This window comes from Sus scrofa, chromosome 16 (genome assembly GCF_000003025.6).
Source record: "Sus scrofa isolate TJ Tabasco breed Duroc chromosome 16, Sscrofa11.1, whole genome shotgun sequence".
Taxonomy (NCBI): domain Eukaryota; kingdom Metazoa; phylum Chordata; class Mammalia; order Artiodactyla; family Suidae; genus Sus; species Sus scrofa.
The window spans coordinates 24118799-24141110 of NC_010458.4; the positions used below are offsets into that span (position 1 = coordinate 24118799).

Here is a 22312-nt window from a genome sequence, read left to right on the forward strand (position 1 = left end):
GATCTATCAATTCAGCACAGTTTTAATATTTTGGTTATTAAGGAAATCATGCATCTGTCAGGTACTTAATAGATGCTACTTAAGTTACACACTGATTTTAAAAATAAAACTACTGCCAAAAGATTTAAAAACTAAAGATGTACTTCACAACTAGTAATGCTGAATAACTAGGTATGAGACGAATATGTTATTTTTGACTCTGTTGATGAGCTTCCCAGGAAGTAAAATGACAAAATATTCCAGCACAGGGAACAGTAAGGAAACTATACTTCTTTCAGTGATGATGTTTCTGAAAAGTTATAAACTAATTCATTTCAGCCTGACCTTTTACCAGTGATGATTCCTAATATTTCTAAACTGTTAGAATCACACTGTATTTCTAAAGACCTCATTCATTCTCATTAAAAACAAAACAAAACAAAACAAAAAAAAACAAAACACATTTCTTACTAAGCCAGGTTCCAAAAGAATTAGTTTGTCCCATCTGAAGATGTGAAACAGCATCCTAAGTATGATGATAACATAAGGCTTTTTAAAAATTTTTTTCAGGAGTTCCCGTCATGGTGCAGTGGTTAATGAATCCAACTAGGAACCATGAGGTTGCGGGTTCGGTCCCTGCCCTTGCTCAGTGGATTAAGGATCCGGTGTTGCCGTGAGCTGTGGTGTAGGTTGCAGATGCGGCTCGGATCCCGCGTTGCTATGGATCTGGCGTAGGCCGGTGGCTACAGCTGTGATTCGACCCCTAGCCTGGGAACCTCCATATGCCGTGGGAGCGGCCCAAGAAGTGGCAAAAAGACAAAAAAAAAAAAAAAAAAAAAATTTTTTTCATTGTTTTACATTTATTACATTTACAGTTGTACAATGATCATCACAATCCAGTTTTATAGTATTTCCATCCCACACTCCCAGTGCATCCCCAAAATAAGGCTCTTACTACATGGGGTATTTTTGTGTGTGTAACCATATGAATAAATTTTTAAGTGAAATAATTACATGCGCTAAATGGATACTTAAAAAAACATGTTGGTAGAATAATGGCATTATTTATAAGTGTGTATATTCTAGGAGAAGGAGAATCAAAAATTCCTGAAATTGGGAAAGGAACAGCTAGTTCCAACTTCTTCTGCATGGAATAAAATGTCTATGACTCTGGTGAAAGCAAAACCATGCATACTAGGTTGATGAAATTTACCTCTAGGGACCTTTTTTTCAATCTTCTCTTAAAAAGTAGTCAATGCAATGAACGTTTATTCAAGACATTTTATTTCAAGATTGCTTTTAATTTGAATGAAGCATTATGCCCATAAACGGAACCATTTTATCTGTGATTGACATTTATTTTTGTGTGTGTCTTTTTGCCTTTTCTAGGGCCACTCCTGCGGCATATGGAGGTTCCCAAGCCAGGGGTCAAATTGGAGCTGTAGCTGCCAGCCTACACCACAGCCACAGCAATGCTGGATCCTTAACCCACTGAGCAAGGCCAGGGATTGAACCCGCAACCCCAGGGTTCCTAGTTGGATTCGTTAACCACTGAGCCACGATGGGAATTCCTGATGTTTACTTTCTTAACCTTAGTTGTTTCCTTTTATTGTTTCCTCTCTTTTTAATTAACAATATTTGAGCTCAGCTTTATTTTATTGTTTAATAAAAAATGGAGACGATAAAAGCATAGGACCGACCAGACTCTAAGGGACTGGATAACTTCTTTACTCCCTGTATCTGAGCATGATACCAGCTCCAGCCACTATATGTTGAAAAGAATAAAAAGTTCTAAGCAAGCATATATATATATAGATAGATAGATATAGATATGTCTCCATATGGGTTAATTCAGAAACATCATAAGCCAAATTTTTCCTACCAGAAAGCAGTCAAGTCCCTATAAAGCTTATGGGAAATCCTGAAATAATTATTTATGAAAAAAATTAAGAATTCCTGTGAGGAGTGCTCTCTCTCTCTCTCTCTATACATATATATACACTCACTTGATAACCACTTCTCCTGGGCAGCAGGGATGTTAGATGAAATGAACAGGAGACTTTCCATAGGAGCACAGTAAGAGCATTCCATCAGAATTTATGAAAGAATATTATTTTTAACATAAAATAATTTAGTGTATGTACCATTTACAGAGAGCTTACTGAACACTAATCACACATGTCAGTAAATACCAAAACCACACCATAAGGTGGGTATAATTATTTCCATTTAGAGGTTTAAGAAAAAATTAAAAAGTAAAGCTCAGTGAAATTAAGTGGATTGCTGAGGATCAAAGAACTACTAAGACAGAACAGTCTGGCTTTGAGCCTAGGTCTTCTAGACACCAAACTCACTGCTTTCTTATGTTTACATTCGTGGTCTTCAGTGTTCCTTGGAATGCTAGCATTTCCTAGCCTCCTCTACCCCCAATTATATACCCAGGCAAGGACAGGTAGATGGAGTGCCCTTTCATGGTTTCCCCTACACCCTCATCTGCATACCACTGATCTTCTGTATAGTTTTCTACTGAAACATGGATTTTGGAGCTACGATAATTTTGAAAACCACCACTTTCTCTTTAGGGTCCTCCCCTCCCCAGTGTAGTTTCTATCCATTCCTTACATATTGTCAAATTTAATAACCCAGACATTGAGACTGATCTTGCCATTACCCTTGGCTGATTTTTTTCCCCCCAGTGGTCTCTTTTTCACAGATGTATTGGTCTAACACATTTAGGTTTCCCACTCTCAGTTCATTTAGCTACACTAGGGCAAATGTGGTGGTATATACAAAGCAGAGCCAAAAGAAACATGTAATTCTAAATTTTGAAAGGCCAACATTTTGCCTTCACACTAAAAGATACGATGCCTAGACAACTGTGAAGGTGGCAGACACAGAATAAATGAAATGTCTTAACAGCCTCTCCTCTGAGCTTTAACATTTTTTGAACTACCACTACCAACACTACCACCAGACTGAAAGTTTTTTTTTCCTTCTTTTTAGGGCTACACCTGAAGCATATGTAAGTTCCTAGGCTAGAGGTTGAATCAGAGCTGGAGCTGCTGGCCTATGCCACAGCCACAGCCACAGCAGATCCTTAAGATCCACTGAGCGGCGCCAGGGATTGAACCCAAATCCTCATGGATGCTAGTTGGGTTCACTACCACTGAGCCACAATGGGAACACCTGAAAGTTTTAAAGAATGAAAAGTGTTGTGTTCAAGTCATGTGTCCATTTAAAATGATCATTAAACAGAAAAGGGGATCAAGATGGTGGAGGAGTAAGAGGTCACACTCACCTTCTTCCACAAACACATCAAAAAAACACACCTACATGTAAAACAACTCGCACAGACATCAACTGAATGCTGGCAGAAGAACTTAAACCTCCAAAAAGGGCAAGAAACTCCTGACATAACTGGGTAGAACAAAAGAGAAAAAGAGAGAGAGAGAGAGAGAAGGAATCAGGATGGGAGTAGCATTCCTGAGAGGCATCTGTGAAATACAAAAGGAACCCACATCCTGGGAAGCCACCTAACCAAAAGGGAGATCATCCAAGACAGAGAGACCTCAAAGTTGCCAAGAAAAGCGCAGCAGCTGGACTGAGGAGGGCAAAGCAGAGTGAGAGCCACCCAGATCATTGGCACCACTGCCCTGGACACCACGGCCTGAGATGCATGAGTGGGGGCTGGGCACTGAGACTCAGGCTCCAGAGGTAAGTCCCAGGGAGATGACTAGGGTTGGCAGTGTGGGGACAGCCTGAGAGGCTAAGGAGCAGTGTGCTACAGGCTGGGGAGTAGAACGCAGAGGGAACTGGGAGGAGGTCTGGGCCAGCAGGAAAAGCAAGGCTCCAGTGTTGGGGAGGGCAAGAGGAGAAGGGGAAGACCACCGTAGGAATCTTCCTGTATGCGCACCTGCGCGGGCTCTCAGAGGGCGGGGCGCCTCTGGTACAGGCTCTGGGTGGTGAGAAGCCACATGCTCTGGCTATGGGAGACTGGGCGCTTCTTGTGCAGGTTATGAGTGGCCAGGCACCTCTTGTGTGGGCTAAGGGCAGCAGGGGGCTAAGTGCGACACGGTGCCTCTTGCGTGATCTACATGTGGCAGAGTTCAGAGAGAGGTGTGGCCTGCCACCACTGGGGGCCTGTAAGTGGGCTCCACCTGTGGCCTCAGTCACCTCAGGGGTTGGCAAAAAAACAAAGAGGGCAGTGCAACCAAGCACCACACGTTGTTGCTCTACTCTGGGAACACATCAGCCCTGCAGCTGCCACTGCCAAACGCTCTGGGCAGTGCCCAGACACTTGATCACTGTCCCTTCCCAGGATCCTGCAGCTAGGAGCAGCTGGCTCAGTACCTCCTGCATGGGCTAAGTAGGACAGGGTGTTTCTTGTGTGGTCTGCATGTAACAGTGGCAAACTATGACAGTCACCTCTGACTCCAGAGCGGGGGCGTGGCCCACTGCCACCAAAGATCCCTGAGCAAGAACCACCTGCAGCCCCAACCACCGCAGAGGGCATCAAAAAGGAGGACATTGCAACGGAACACCACCTGTTGTTGCTCTCACTCCTCTGAGAACACAACCACCCTGCAGCTGCCACTGCCAAATGCTCTGAGCAGTGCCCAGATGCTTGATCACTATCCCTTCCCAGGAACCCACAACTAGGAGTGGCTCCTGTGGGGGCTAAGCAGGATGAAGTGCTTTTTTGCAGGGTCTACAGGTGGCGGGGGCAAACTACCGCAGTTATTTCTGACTCCAGAGGTGGGCATGCCCTGCCACCACTTGGGGTCTGTGAACAGGCACCATTTGCAGCCCCAATCATCTCACCACAGAGGAGGGCCTTGTGACCGAACACCACATGTTGTTGCTCTTGCACCCCTTGGAGCACACTGGCTCTGCTGCTGCCACTGCCAAACGCTCCAGGCAGAGCTCACACACTTGATCTCTGTCACTTCCCAGGATCCTGCAACTAGGAGCAGCCTGTGCAGCACCTCTTGTGTGAGCTAAGTGAGACAGGGTGCTCTGCATGGTCTGCAGGTGGCCAGGGCAAACCACCACAGTTATCACTGACTCCAGAGGTGGGCATGCCCCGCAACCTCTAGGGGTCCCTGAACAGGTACCACTTGTGGTTCCAATCACCTCAGAGGAGGACAGTGCAATAGAACACTAGCTGTTGTTGCTCTCACTCCCTTGGGAACTCACACACCCTGCTGCTGCCACTACCAAATGCTCTGGGCACCTTGTAAATCTGCCACTTCCCAGGGCCCTGCAACTAGGAGTAGCCTGCGCCACCTTCCTGAAGGTCCTTGCTACTGTTAAGAATCCAGCAACCAGGCACTGACTACTAGTCCTATCCATTGCCTCCTTCTCCCTGGAAACATGCTCAGCACCCTGGGGATAAGGGCCTGCTCATGCCAAAGAAAGAGACAGCAAGTATTCAAACTCCCATGCCAAAAATAAATAGTAACCCCCCACAAAATACAAAGGAGTGCTCTTGCATAGAAGTAGCCCTCCAAAACTATAGGTTGGCTTCCCTAAACTCACAGAAAAAGAAAAGCATAAGCAAATGAAGAATCTCAAAAACCATTCCCAGTTAAAGGAACAGGAGAATTCACACGTAGCAGCAAACAATGACACAGACCTCTGCAGTCTGACAGACACTGAGTTCAAAAGAGAGATAAGGAAAATACTGAAGAAATTAAGGCTGAACATCAAGGAATTAAGAGCAGATATGAACAGTAGTAGCAGATTCCTTTAGAAAGGAACTAGACAATATAAGGAGGAACATAGAAAAATTAGAAAATTCACTTGTGGAGACACAAACTGAACTAAAGGCACTAAGGAGCAGAATGAATAATGCAGAGGAACAAATTAGTGACTTAGAAGACAGAATAATGAAAATCACCCAATCAGGACAGCAGACAGAAAACCAAATGAAAAAACATGAAAGCAATATAAGAGATCTATGGGATAATATAAAGCAGGCCAATCTATGCATAATAGGAATTTCCAGAAGGAGAAGAAAAAGAAAAGGGAATTGAAAATATATTTGAAGAAATTATGTATGAAAACTTTCCAAATCTAAAGGAAACTGATATCAACATACAGGAGGTAGAGAGGGCCCCAAACAAGTTGAACCAAAATAGGCCCACAGCAAGACATATTATAATAAAAACAGCAAAAGTTAAAGAGAGGATTCTAACGGCAGCAAGAGAAAAGCAAAGCTTTTAAGGGAACCCCCATAAGCCTATCAGCTAATTTATCTACAGAAACACTACAGACCAGAAGGGAGTGGCAAGATATATTTAAAGTTCTGAAAGGAAAAAATTTGAAGCCTAGAATACTCTATCTGGCAAGAGTATCATTTAAAATAGAAGGGGAAATAAAGTGATGATAAACACAAGGAACAGGAAAAAGGACAAACATGAAGATGTTAAAAAAGGACTTCAAAATCATACACTGTGGGGAAGGAAAGTAAGAAAATATAGACTTTTTTTTTTTTTTTTTAAATAATGTGTTTCAGCCTATATGACTACCAGGCTAAAGCAAGCAGATACTAGAAGGGGTTAATATACTTAAAAAACAGAGCAACCAAAAATCAAAACCAAACATTACATCCACAAAAACTAAAAAGAAAAGTACTCAAGCATAACATAAACAGAAACTACCCAACCAAAAAAAGAAAGGAAGAAAGGAGAAACAGAAACAACTTGAAAGAAAGGTTTAAAATGGCAATAAATACATATCTATCAATAATTACCTTAAATGTCAATGGAATGAATGCTCCAATCAAAAGACAGAGAGTGGCAGATTGAACAAAAAAGCAAAAACCTGCTGTCTACAAGAGACTCACCTTAGGGCAAAGGACACTACAGAGATTGAAAGTGAGGGGATGGGAAAAGATATTTTATGCCAATGGACAAGACAGGAAACAGGAGTTGCAATACTCATATCAGACAAAACAGACTTTAAAATGAAGGGGATAAAGAAAGACAAAGAAGAACACTATTTAATGGTAAAAGAATTCATTCAAGAAGAGGATACTGCAATAGTCAATATATATGCCCCTAATATCGGAGTACCCAGATACCTACTACAAATACTAACAGACATAAAAGGATAAATTGATGGGAATACAATAATAGAAGGGGACTTTAACACCCCACTCACATCAATGGCCAGATCCTCTAGACAGAAAATCAATTAAGGTAAGAGATCCTAAATGACATAATAGGAAAGGTAGACTTAATCGACATTTTTAGGACATTACATCCAAAAAAATCAGAGTATACATTCTTCTCAAGTGCACATGGAACATTCTCAAGGAATGATCACATACTGGGGCACAAAGCTAACCTCAACAAATTTAAGAGTATAGAAATTATTTCAAGTATCTTCTCTGACCATGATGGCATGAAAACAGAAATCAACCACAAGAAAAGACATGAGAAAAAACTAACTACATGGTACTAGACATGCTACTAAAAAACCAATGGGTCAATGAGGAAATCAAGAAGGAAATTAAAAAATACCTCAAGACAAGTGATAATGAAGACACAACCACTCAAAATCTATGGGATGCCACAAAAGCAGTGCTCAGAGGGAAATTCATAGCAATACAGCCTTCCTCAAAAAAAGAAGAAAAATCTCAAATGGACAACTTAACCCACCACCTAAATGACTTAGAAAAAGAAGAACAAACAAAACCTAGTCAGCAGAAGGAAGGAAATCATAAAGATCAAAGAGGAAATCAATAAAACAGAGATTCAAAAAACAATAGAAAAAACCAATAAAACCAAGAGCTGGTTCTTTGAAAAGGTAACAAAATTGACAAACCTCTGGCCAGACTCATCAAAAAGAGGAGAGAAAACACCCAAAAAAACAAAGTAAGAAATGAAAAAGGAGAAATCACAATGGATACTGCAGAAATACAAAAAGACATAAGAGAATACTATGAACAACTGTATGCCAACAAATTTGACAACCTAGAAGAAATGGACAACTTTCTAAAGACTTACAGCCTGCCAAAACTGAATCAAGAAGAAAGAGATCAAATGCACAGAACAATCACTAGAAATGAAATTGAATATGTAATAAAAACACTCCCTACAAACAAAAGTCCAGGACCAGATGGCTTCACAGGTGAATTCTACCAAATATACAAAGAGGAACTTATACCCATCCTCCTTAAACTTTTCCAAAAGGTTGAAGACGAAGGAACACTCCCAAACACATTCTATCACCCTAATACCAAAACCAGACAAAGATACCACCAAAAAAGAAAACCATATGCCAATATCTTTGATGAGTACAGATGCAAAAATTCTTAACAAAATTTTAGCCAACAGAATCCAACAACATATCAAAAAGATCATACATCACAACCAAGTGGGATTCATCCCAGGTTCACAAGGATGATTCAACATTCACAAATCAATCAACATCATACACCACATTAACAAAAGAAAAGTTAAAACCACATGATCATCTCAACAGATGCAGAAAAAGCACTTGACAAAGTCCAACATCCATTCATGATAAAAACTTTTACCCAAGCAGATAGAGAGGGAACATACTTTAACATAATAAAAGCCACTTACGACAAACCCACAGCAAATATAATACTCCATAGAGAAAAGCTGAAAGCCTTCCCACTAAAATCTGGAACAAGACAAGGATGCTCACTCTCACCACTGTTATTCAACATAGTATTGGAAGTCCTAGCCACAGCAACCAGATGCACAAAATAAATAAATTGGAAGAAAAGAGGTAAAACTGTGACTATGTGCAAATGACATGATACTATGTATAGAAAACCCTAAGGACTCAACCCCAAAATTGCTTGAACTGATCAACAAATTCAGCAAAGTAGCAGGATATAAGATTAATCAGTTCCATTTCTGTATACTAACAATGAAATATTAGAAAAGCAATACAAAAATACAATACCTTTTAAAATTGTACCCCCAAAAAATCAAATACCTGTGAATAAACCTGACCAAGGAAGTAAAGATTTATATGCTGAGAACTATATAACATTAATCAAGGAAATTAAAGAGGATTCAAAGAAATGGAAAGATATTCCATGCTCCTGGCTTGGAAAAATTAATATTGTAAAAATGGCCATATTACCCAAAGCAATCTACAGATTCAATGCAATCCCTATCAAATTACCCATGACATTTTTCACAGAACTAGAATAAACAATCCAAATATTTATATGGAACCACAAAAGACCCAGAATCGCCAAAGCAATCCTGAGAAACAAAAAACCAAGCAGGAGGCATAACTCTCCCAGACTTCAGGCAATATTACAAAGCCACAGTCATCAAGACAGTGTGGTACCGGTACCAAAACAGACATACAGACCAACAGAACAAAATAGAGAACCCAGAAATAAACCCAGACACAATTAATCTTCGACAAAGGAGGCAAGAATATAAAATGGGAAAAAGACAGTCTTTTCAGGAAGTGGTGCTGGGAAAACTGGATAGCTGCATGCAAAGCAATGAAACTGGAACATGCCCTAACACCATGCACCAAAATAACTTCAAAATGGATTAAACACTTAAACATAAGACAAAATATCATCAAACTCCTAGAGGAGAACATAGGCAAAACATTCTCTGACATCAACTGTACAAATGTCTCCCAAAGCAATAGAAATAAAAGCAAAAATAAACCAATGGAACCTAATCAAACTGACAAGCTTTTGCACAGCAAAGGAAATCATTAAAAAAAAAAAAAAAAAAAAAAAAAGACAACTTACACAATGGGAGAAAATAGTTTCAAGCAATGCAACTGACAAGGGCTTAATCTCTAAAATATACAAACTTATACTACTCAACAGCAAAAAAGCCAACAACCTAATTGAAAAATGAGCAAAAGACCTGAATAGACATTTCTCCCAAAAAGATATACAGATGGACAAAAAGCACATGAAAAAAGTTCAACATCCCTGATTATTAGAGAAATGCAAATCAAAACTACTATGAAGTACCACCTCACACCAGTCAGAATGGCCATCATTAGTAAGTTCACAAATAACAAATGCTGGAGAGGATGTGGAGAAAAGGGAATCCTCCTGCACTGCTGGTGGGATTGTAGTACAACCACTATGGAACTACCATATGACCCAGCAATCCCACTATTGGGCATATACCTGGACAAAACTTTCCTTGAAAAAGACACATGCAAAAGTTAGACTTAATTGATATCTTCAGGACACTACATCCAAAAAAAGCAGAATACACATTCTTCTCAAATGCTCATGGAACATTCTCAAGAATCAACCACATATTGGGACACAAAGCGAATCTCAATAAATTTAGGAGCATAGAAATTATCTCAAGTATCTTCTCTGACCACAATGCCATGAAATTAGAAATCAACCATGGGAAAAGCAAAGAGAAAAAACCTACTCCATGGAGACTAAACAACATGCTACTAAAAAACCAATGGGTCAATGAGGAAATCAAGAAGGAAATTAAAAACTACCTTGAAACAAATGATAATGAAGACACCACCTCTCAAAATCTATGGGATGCTGCGAAAGCAGTGCTCAGAGGGAAATTTATAGCAATACAGGCCTTTCTCAAAAAAGAAGAAAGATCCCAAATTGACAACTTAACCCTCCACCTAAATGAATTAGAAAAAGAAGAACAAAAAAGTCCTAAAGTCAGCAGAAGGAAGGAAATTATAAAGATCAAAGAAGAAATCAATAAAATAGAGACTCAAAAAACAATAGAGAAAATTAATAAAACCAAGAGCTGGTACTTTGAAAAGGTAAACAAAATTGACAAACCCCTGGCCAGACTCACTAAAAAGAGGAGAGAAAGAACCCAAATAACCAAAATTATAAATGAAAAGGGAGAAATCACAACGGATACAGCAGAAATACAAAAAACCATAAGAGAATACTATGAACAACTACACGGCAACAAGTTGACAATCTGGAAGAAATGGACAATTTTCTAGAATCTTACAGCTGCCAAAACTGAGTCAAGAAGAAACAGACCAACTGAACAGACCCATCACTAGAAATGAAATTGAAGAGGTCATAAAATCACTCCCTACAAATAAAAGTCCAGGACCAGATGGCTTCACAGGTGAATTCTATCAAACATATAAAGAGGAATTGGTGCCCATCCTCCTTAAACTCTTTCAAAAGGTTGAAAAAGAAGGAATACTCCCAAAGACATTCTATGACGCCACCATCACCCTCATTCCAAAACCAGACAGAGATACCACCAAAAAAGAAAACTATCGCCCAATATCATTGATGAATATAGATGCAAAAATTCTCAACAAAATCTTAGCCAACCGAATCCAACAACATACCAAAAAAATTATACACCATGACCAGGTTGGGTTCATCCCAGGTTCACAAGGATGGTTCAACGTATGCAAATCAATCAGCATCATACACCACATTAACAAAAAAAAAGTCAAAAATCATATGATCATCTCAATAGACGCAGAAAAAGCATTTGACAAAGTCCAACATCCATTCATGATCAAGACCCTCGCCAAAGTGGGTATAGAGGGAACATTCCTGAATATAATCAAAGCCATTTATGATAAACCCACAGCAAATATAATACTCAATGGGGAAAAACTGAAAACCTTCTCACTCAAATCTGGAACAAGACAGCGATGCCCACTCTCACCACTGCTCTTCAACATCGTTTTGGAAGTCCTAGCCACAGCAATTAGACAAACAAAAGAAATAAAAGGCATCCATATAGGAAGAGAAGAGATCAAACTGTCACTGTATGCAGATGACATGATACTATACATAGAAAACCCTAAGGACTCAACCCCAAAACGACTTGAACTGATTAATCAATTCAGCAAAGTAGCAGGATATAAGATTAACATTCAGAAGTCAGTTGCATTTCTGTATACCAGCAATGAAACATTAGAAAAGGAATACAAAAATACGATACCTTTTAAAATTGCACCTCACAAAATCAAATACCTCGGAATACACCTGACCAAGGAGGTAAAGGACCTATATGCCGAGAACTATAAAACTTTAATCAAAGAAATCAAAGAAGATGTAAAGAAATGGAAAGATATTCCATGTTCCTGGATTGGGAAAATCAATATTGTGAAAATGGCCATCCTACCCAAAGCAATCTACAGATTCAATGCAATCCCTATCAAATTACCCATGACATTTTTCACAGAACTAGAACAAACAATCCAAACATTTATATGGAACCACAAAAGACCCAGAATCGCCAAAGCAATCCTGAGAAACAAAAACCAAGCAGGAGGCATAACTCTCCCAGACTTCAAGAAATACTACAAAGCCACAGTCATCAAAACAGTGTGGTACTGGTATCAAAACAGACAGACAGACCAATGGAACAGAATAGAGAATCCGGAAATAAACCCTGACACCTATGGTCAATTAACCTTTGACAAGGGAGGCAAGAACATAAAATGGGAAAAAGAAAGTCTATTCAGCAAGCATTGCTGGGAAACCTGGACAGCTGCATGCAAAGCAATGAAACTAGAACACACCCTCACACCATGCACAAAAATAAACTCAAAATGGCTGAAAGACTTATATATGCGACAGGACACCATCAAACTCCTAGAAGAGAACATAGGCAAAACACTCTCTGACATCAACATCATGAATTTTCTCAGGTCAATCTCCCAAAGCAATAGAAATTAGAGCAAAAATAAACCCATGGGACCTCATCAAACTGACAAGCTTTTGCACAGCAAAGGAAACCAAAAAGAAAACAAAAAGACAACTTACAGAATGGGAGAAAACAGTTTCAAATGATGCAACTGACAAGGGCTTAATCTCTAGAATATATAAACAACTTATACAACCCAACAGCAAAAAAGCCAATCAATCAATGGAAAAATGGGCAAAAGACCTGAATAGACATTTCTCCAAGGAAGATATACAGATGGCCAGCAAACACATGAAAAGATGCTCAACATCACTGATTATAAGAGAAATGCAAATCAAAACTACCATGAGATATCACCTCACACCAGTCAGAATGGCCATCATTAATAAATCCACAAATAACAAGTGTTGGAGGGGCTGTGGAGAAAAGGGAACCCTCCTGCACTGTTGGTGGGAATGTAAACTGGTACAGCCACTATGGAGAACAGTTTGGAGATACCTTAGAAAACTATACATAGAACTTCCATATGACCCCGCAATCCCACTCTCGGGCATCTATCCGGACAAAACTCTACTTAAAAGAGACACGTGCACCTGCATGTTCATTGCAGCACTATTCACAGTAGCCAGGACATGGAAACAACCCACATGTCCATCGACAGATGATTGGATTCGGAAGAGGTGGTATATACACGCAATGGAATACTACTCAGCCATAGAAAGGAATGACATAATGCCATTTGCAGCAACATGGATGGAACTAGAGAATCTCATCCTGAGTGAAATGAGCCAGAAAGACAAAGACAAATACCATATGATATCACTTATAACTGGAATCTAATATCCAGTACAAATGAACATCTCCTCAGAAAAGAAAATCATGGACTTGGAAAAGAGACTTGTGGCTGCCTGATGGGAGGGGGAGGGAGTGGGAGGGATCGGGAGCTTGGGCTTATCAGACACAACTTAGAATATATTTACAAGAAGATCCTGCTGAATAGCATTGAGAACTTTGCCTAGATACTCATGTTGCAACAGAAGAAAGGGTGGGGGAAAAATGTAATTGTAATGTATACATGTAAGGATAACCTGACCTCCTTGCTGTACAGTGGGAAAATTTAAAAAATTATAAAAATAATAAATAATAAAATGATCATTAAATAGTAGATGGACTATTTTTAGTTATCTGCCATTAATAATAAAGATGTCTCATTTCTGACTCACAAAGTCCTTAATATGGCCAACAGCAGTGCTTCTCAAACATTAACATGTACGTGAATAAAATGCAGATTCTGATTCTCAGTGTGGGGCAGAGTTTGAGACTCTGCATCTCTAACAAACACTCAGGGATGCTGCTGCTACTGGTCCACTCTGTGTAGGAAATGATCTGCAGAACCTGGTCTCTACCTATCTTTCTAGGCTGATCCTCCATCTCCTTCTCCCTTTGCTTTCTGGGCTCCATTCAAATGGGTCATTTTAGTCCCTTCTACTTCCCATGTTTGCTCCCATCAAAGAAGACCTTTATCATGCTACTTCCTTTGTCTTAAAATTCTCTACACTCTAATCTTCACTTAGCTACTATTCATTCTTTTGACCACAGCTCAATAGTAATTCTTCAGAAGTTTCTCCTTTGATCTGCCTGCTTGGTTATATTCCTTTGCTAATACTACAAACACATTCTTGATGGCACTTGTTACAAATATATATATATTTTTGTATTTTTGTCTTTTTAGGGCAGTACCCATGGCACATGGAGGTTCCCAGCCTAGGGGTCTAATTGGAGCTAAGCTGCCAGCCTGCACCACAGCCACACCAATGCCAGATCTGAGCTGCATCTGTGACCTACACCACAGCTCATGGCAACAGCGGATCCTCAACCCACTGAGCAAGGCCAGGGATTGAACCTGCAACCTCATGGTTCCTAGTCGGATTAGTTTCTGCTGTGTCACTACAGGAACTCCAACAAATATAGTATTTTATTTGTGTATTGATTGATTAATCTAGTGATCAATCTATCCAGTTCCTTTCCTACTGCACTACAGCTCAAAGAGTGTAAGAATAGTGCCTTTTAAAATTTTTTTTCCTCTCACAATTGTTTCACTAGCATCTAGTTTAATGCCTAACCCACAGTAGTGGCATAATAGTACGTTGGATGCGTGAATGAGTAAAGGTACAGTGACTCTAACAATTAGCCTCCCTCCCTTCACACCTCTGAGAGGATCATCAGTGGTAAATTGTAATCATTTCCCAATTAAGAGTTATTCTCCCCCTTCTGCTCCCCAATCTAACACTTCACATTATGAGAATAACAAGCCAAGGGGCTCCAATGACTGTGCCAAGGTGAGAGTCTTGCTGACTGCAGCACATCTTCCTCCACTTACCAGCCCAGTTAGAGACCACAAGTGGATTAGAAGTAGCTGGGACTGTCTTGTGACTAGGGGGGTAACTAGGGGGCTGGTTTTCCTGTTTTTCGTTTGATAAATAAGAGAAAAGAGTATAACAAGATTTCCCATCGTGGCGCAGTGGAAATGAATCCAACTAGGAATCATGAGGTTGCATGTTTGATCCCTGGTCTCACTCAGTGGGTTAAGGATCTGGCATTGTCTTGAGCTGTGGTGTAGGTTGCAGATGCAGCTCAGATCTGGCGTTGCTATGGCTCTGGCATAGGCCAGCGGCAGCAGCTTTGATTAGACCCCTAGCCTGGGAACCTCCATATGCCATGGGTGCAGCCCTATGAAGACAAAAAGGACCAAAAATTTAAAAAAAGGGTATAGCAAAACTCCATATTAAGTGCTTCATAAGTATTTGCTGATGAGTAAATGAAGAAACAGAACTTGCAAGAACTAAAATATCACGATGTGTAGACAAATGATTTAAAACAGCATCTTCATCACTGTGTACAATACATCTGAATACTGCCCAAACCTTTCACTCCCAGAAAATGAAAATAATTACAGCATGCTAGGTTCCTGGACAGAACTACTCATGAAGAGAAAAGCCTAGTCCAAGGGTCTGTCAAACCCAAACCCAACCGGTGCATGAAGGCACTGAGGGGATTAATATCTCAGCACATCCATGTCCTACTTGTGGTTCATTGGTGTGCTGCCACCCATCAGCTGGGACGCTCTGAATCAGAATACCAAGGAGAAATCTGGATGAATAAGCCAGAGGACTTAGTATCATTAGGTTTTTCTGAGGGTGTCTAAATGATATTCACCAAGAAAAGTACTATAATAATACTTTAAACACACATATACTAATTTGAAATAGCTAATATATGTGCTTGCACCTGGATCTGATTTATTTACTCCCTCACCAAAAACATATCGAGTGCCTAGTGTATAAAGCAGTATGCAGCTAGGTTTGGAAAGATAAAAATGAAAAGATGCAAAAGACCATACCCTGAAGGAACTAAAAAATAACTAAGTAATATATTATCACAATAAATCTATGTACAAAGGGCAATGAAAATGAAGAAAAAGAAGTGTCAACATCTGACTAAGAGGATGAGAGAAAGCTTTGGAGATAAAATTGAGGATGAGATGGGCTTGCCAAATGGACTGTGTCTGTGTGTTAGCTTGCATGTGTGTGAGAAGGGAGGGTGTAAGAGGGAACAGCAGGGAAAACACATTTTTCATGCCTAGAATCATAAAAAAGAACACAGTCTGTTCAAAAACATTACGTCAGTAATGGTAAATCAATTATAAGACAGGAGAATGGTGCAAAAGACAACAGAAAGATCACATTTAGAGTCTTGTATGCTGGACATGAATAATCAGTAAAGAACTGGCAACAGATATCCCAGGCAATGTATAGGAGATGAATTGGAAGGGGCCAAAATTGAAGACTGAAACACTAACGCTCCAAAAGGGAGATGCTAAGTGATTGAACAAAGTGCGATGTAGTGAGAATGGAGTTGGGATGATTAACAGGGCTGAGAGAGGACTTGTGACTAGAGAAGATTCAAATTCAGTTGGATTCATCTAGAAGGACATAATCACTCACCTGAATGACTACAAATTGCACTCAGTTGGTTACTGGGCTGGAAACCCAGAATTTCAATACAGACACAATAAAGGCAGTTATCGTCTGTATGTTCCTGTAGTCCAGTGTCTTCTGTACTTTCTAAAAACAGAGAAGCATCTGAATGGATTGAATTCATTATTTCCGTGAGACTCATCTGCTGTCGTAGCAAGTGAAAAGAGTTTTTTACAAGACCTCCAGTTCCAGATGGAAGACCTGTGCATAAGTAAATATAAAACATAATCTGATGAAGAAAGTATCAATGACACATGGTTCAAGGTGCCTTAAACTACACGAAATTTTAAAGAAGGAAAAGTAGGAAAGAAAACCAGAACTCTTTCAAGGACTTCAAATCTAATCTTAACTGGGGAGAAAAAAAGGTAATTTGTTTTAAACAGCAGATATGTTTATATTAAGATGATGTTTTAAAAACAAAATAAAAAAGATTATACAATTAAGGCATCATTTCAATTACTCTCAATATTTGCATAAAGAAAAGTAGTAATTTGGAGTCTAAAGAGGTCCTTGTTAAGAAAAAAAAAAATCACGATTATAAAGCTTTAAGTCTGTGGCTGATATGCATGTATCAATGAAAATACTTATACAGTACAGGATCTCTCATAATAAAGAGAGATCCTATACTGTATAAGCACATTTTTCTTCGTTTTCCTCCAAACAGCTGTTTCTTAGACATATGAGGGTATTACAATTTTTTTATGTTATTATTTATTTGTTTAAAACAGAAGCACTTCATTTGGTTTTTGTCCTTTTGAGAAGCTAGGTACTTAGTTGTTTCCTAAGTTCTCCACACACGCAACAAAAATACTGTGGTTTAATGTTAAAGTACTCAAACAACTGTTTTGCTTATATTTTTTTAAAGCTGATCCAAAAGTAAGTATACCTGAATTTTGAGTGTCATCCTACTGAGAAGAATTTTCTTTTTAATATAGAGGAGAAAAAAAACCATATGTTACCTCCTGCATCATGGGCAAATACTCTTGCACCTCGATCATCATGTGGAGGTATGTTTTTTGTCTGAAAATAGGGAATATCCTTTACCTAAAATAGACATAAATCATGGTAAGTCCTATTATAAAAAGAAATTCACTTTATGAATGTTAGTACAATTAAATGAAATATAATTTAAACTGAATTACTATACCACATGAACTTGTAATCATAAGATTACTGAAGAGGGTTATTAAATCAAGTCAAAATTTGACAGAATAGCATAAAACCTTTAAAGTCTTATTTATTCTTGATGATTTAAGTGGATATTAAAACAATTATTTATCTGGAATGTCTTTAGACTTCTAAATAAATGTGTATTCTTCAGTACTATCTCTCATCTAGAGATTTCTGAGTTTTTTATGGGACTACCACAAGTGGCTGCCATGTATGGGATAAACGGAGTTAAGGATTACATAAAATAATGTGTACATCATACACTTCAAACTTACACAGTGTTATGTGTCAATTACATCTCAATTTAAAAAACCAACAAGTAATAACTCAAATATAACTAAAAAGCAAAACCAGGAACTAAAATTTGCTACAGAGAACAGACTGATAGAGAAACAAGATACTGTTTTGGTATGATAAGAGAAGAAAAGGATAGTGTTCTGAGGACCTAGAGATGCTAAATAAAAGAGAATAGAATAGTTGAGAAAAGTGAAATAATTTTCATCACAGAATTTCTTTAAATAAAACTACCTTAAAAAAAATCGCTTTCCCCCAAGTTATAATTTCACTCTAGATTATAATTCCTAGTAAGCAGTTATAGAATATGAAAAAACAGTAAACCAACTCACAAGAAAACAGAATTTATGATACCTGGAATATATCATTGATGTCTACTGGAAGGGCAAGACCAATGTAGTCATCTGAGCTACCGTAAGTCGCACTGGACACCATGGACCTCACGGAGGAAGATCGCTGCAGGGTATTTTGGTTAATAGGACTTAATAAATCTTCTTTATCTAACGAAGCATAACTTAAAGCTTTCATGAACCTATAATGCCATTAAAAAAACTGCATTAGTTTCTTGATTTGTAATATCAATCATATAAAGAAATTAGTTTATTTTCATACCTTCATAAAAAAGAGGAAGCCAGTCAAGTACTAAACACTGCCATCTTGTTTACTGAGAACATTATAAATAATTGGAAATATTTATCTCTTATAAATTGATATATAAAAAGCCATTATGTAATGTTGACTGTTGACCAAAAACAACTGTATGGTCTCCCAGGTGAAAGTGAAAAGGTGAGCAATTAAAGATAACTTTCAACATCCAGAAATAAAACAAAACAAAAAACTGACCTCAGAAGTCAGAGCGGTTATCTAAGGATGACCTTCACTGAGACTGCTAGATTTGCTATCATACAACTAAGGGCACATCAACTATCTCTATTTAACATTACTTTCATTAAAATAAGAATGATCACTTATTCTTTGTGTGGTAGGTACTGTAATGCTTTATCAGCATAAGATTTTGTAACACAAAGACACAAAACAATAAGAAAGGTATTATATAGAACTATTACAAGAGATAGATTTTATAAAGCAGAGATATTTTTCCTCAATGCATTCTCATCAGTGATTCTGCAATACGGAATACTGATATTTCCATAAGATACACTTTTCACATAAAGTCATATTCATGCAACAGACATGATAAAATATTTCTGTACACCTGCTTTGTATGTACAAAGCATTACACAAAGTTTCACAGTATATGTATGTTGCCAGTTGAAAACTCAAGTCATCTGAAATGTAATAATATAGCCTGAAATTAAAATGAAGGTCTTGAAAAACACATAAATACTTCATAAATAGAAAGCTACAAAAATTATCATAGCAAAAACCATTCCTACTTTCCACTAATTTTCACCTAAAAACCACACATAATTTAATTTTATAAATTTTATAAAATAGGTCAGTAGTTTTTAAATTTTACTGTCATACCTCTCTGATTCCATAAAACTCTGCAAAGACTACTGGAGTGAAAGGGAAATTATTGAATTAACTGCCTTCACAACACCCATTTCAACCTGAATAGCTCCATTTTTACATATTCCCACATATAAAAATATACATTTCCATATATATTTCATATATTCCCATATTCTCTACTTTTATTAAGAAGTAACATTTAAAAAGAGCTTAAAACCACTGATCTAGTCCAATCTCCACTAGACGAAGTAATTGAGGCCTACATGCTTCAAAATTCATGAATTTTACTATACAGATTTACAACAGAAGGAGTTCCCCTGTGGCACAGTGGGTTAAGGATCCAATGTTGTCACTGCAATGGCTTCGGTTTGACCTGGCTTTGTTCTAGATTTAATGAGATTTGCAAAACTTTTGAACTTCAAGTGGATGAGACATCATGGCAAAATTTATGGAACTTTTTCCAAGTTCCTTCACCCAATGCCAGGATTAGAACTCAAGATTAAGGATCCCTTCTTCAGTATTTTTTCTGCTATACAAGGAAATATCTCAGTAAGATATGGTTTTTAAGACTGCTGGATTCATGCTATTATAACACAGCTATGAGTATAACTACTCTTCTAATTTAATAAAGAAACAACAAAAACATCTTCTCAGCATAGATTTCAAACTATTGTTTTAAAATAAATTTGTATTTTTTCTGAACTAACCAAAGAAAGAAGTAGGAATACAAAAATTAATGTTCACGCAAGTTTTTCCTCCATGGAACTTGATTCACAATACTGATTCAAACTGTGATTCTTCACAGTTTGAAGAATAAGTGAAAGGTTAGATGAACGTGAGATTTTCATTAAGTCTTCATGCCTTTGTATAGCTATTCCTATTTCTCTTGACTGCTTTTTGTCTCTTCCCAAGAAATTAAAAACACCTACTAATCTTCTATGTTTTTACTCCAGGAGTAAAATTCCCAAATACCTTCTCTTGTTCTAACAGAGAAAACAGTAAATAATATGCTAAGAACCCAGACTGATTAGGGAATAGTTATTTGAGACAGCCATCTTTTCTAGTTTATTCTAATGAATATTTAAGCACTGAAACTTTTTATCTATGTTTTAATCAATTTAGATAAAAATGCCTGCTTCAATGAGACAAAATAACCCTAACTGGATGGTTCACAGTTAACAGCACTTGGTTATTATACTGAGCTATATATAAGATGGTATATCCTTACTGCTTATTTTGGTGTGCTATTTTTATTTACTGTCCCTGGTTGAATGCTACTAAGCTGTTGTAGTCTATGAGTTTTCAAATATTTTATTATAGTATTAAAGATTCCTTCTTTGCTACCAATTTTATCAGCTATCCTTTCCTGTCACAGTGTCCCTACTAGAAGCTTATAATTGTTGCTTCTATAGGCTTGAAAATCTGATATCTAAAATTGTTGGAATAAACATCAACAAATTTTAAAGTCAGTCAGACACCTCCTTTGAATAAAATTTGTGAACATCACCACAGAGATTTATACTAGTGAGCTGTTGAGAGGGATGAGGGTGTCAGATAATCTGTAAGACATTACTGCATAATTTATGAAATTCTTTATCTGCTACAAGGAGCCTCTTCTACTAAATGTGTTAGCATTATTGCAACAAAACTGCTTAATAACCTTTTAAGAATTTGGTTATGTAAGAGCCAAAAATTACATTAAAAAATAACTGTCGTGAGTTCCTTTGTGGCTCAGTGGTTAATGAACCCGACTAGGAGCCATGAGGATGTGGGTTCGATCCCTGGCCTCACTCTGGGTTAAGGATCCGGCATTGCTATGAGTGGTGGCGTAGGTGGCAGATGTGGTGGCAGACACAGCTTGGATCCTGCGTTGCCATGGCTGTGGCATAGGCTGGCGGTTATAGCTCCGAATTGACCCCTAGCCTGGGAACCTCCATATGCCATGTGTGCGGCCCTAAAAAGACAAAAATAATAATAACAGTATAGCAATAACAACAGTGGTGATGATGATAGCTTTTATTGAGTGCTTAATGTGTGCCAGGCACTAGTCTCAGTCCTTGACAAATATTAATCCATTAAAAAAAATGCAAATGAACAATCTAAAACTAGAGGAAATTTTTAGAAGTATTCAACCCAACAAAAATATTTAGAGCTTTTTTGCAACAAACTTAATACTGCATATTTTTTATAGGTAAAATGTAAATTGTTTACTTTGACCAGCTTGATACAATTTAGATATGGCATAGAAATCTCCCAAATATTCTTGAACACAGGCAAACTGCTACTGCTGAATCCTGGGGGCCAAGTAATTTATTTAATAATGTTCACTTGGTTCCTACTTAATAATTTCTACTTAAACTGAAAATAATTGTACCGAAATTTAAAAAAAAAAAAAAAAAAAAAAGGTCAACTCTTGGAGCCTTAAAGTGACCTACCTGAAAAGGTTGTTTGTTATTGTAGGTCTTAAGCTCCTGATTCCCCCGACATGCTTCTTTTTAAAATCGATCCTTGCAGAAGCGAGAAATAAATAAAAAAAAAAAACCTCGTGACTTGAGTGTCCTTGCAAAGCATATATGTTTATTTTCAGGGCCTAAAGGAGTTTCTCTTCCCCCCTCGCAGCTGCAAGAATCCATTTCAAATCATATCGGGTAACTAGGAGCTTATAGCCTACCACAGTAAACAATTACAACAGGTCAGTTTTGAGGC

The 22312-nt window shown here is 38.0% G+C and overlaps 1 protein-coding gene across 5 annotated transcripts in view; it reads right to left on the reverse strand.

The window, feature by feature from the left end:
* RICTOR (RPTOR independent companion of MTOR complex 2) overlaps positions 1-22312 on the reverse strand; it is a 140086-nt gene that overhangs the window by 8865 nt on the left and 108909 nt on the right. For 4 of the 5 annotated variants that reach the window (XM_005672429.3, XM_021076929.1, XM_021076927.1 and 1 more), the window contains 4 exons: positions 22042-22113; positions 18485-18662; positions 17626-17710; positions 16634-16867 (listed from right to left, as the gene is read on the reverse strand). In XM_005672429.3, coding sequence (XP_005672486.2) covers positions 16634-16867; positions 17626-17710; positions 18485-18662; positions 22042-22113 — 569 coding nt within the window. The remainder of the gene's footprint in view (positions 1-16633; positions 16868-17625; positions 17711-18484; positions 18663-22041; positions 22114-22312) is intronic. The other variant, XM_003359762.5, reaches the window with a different exon arrangement.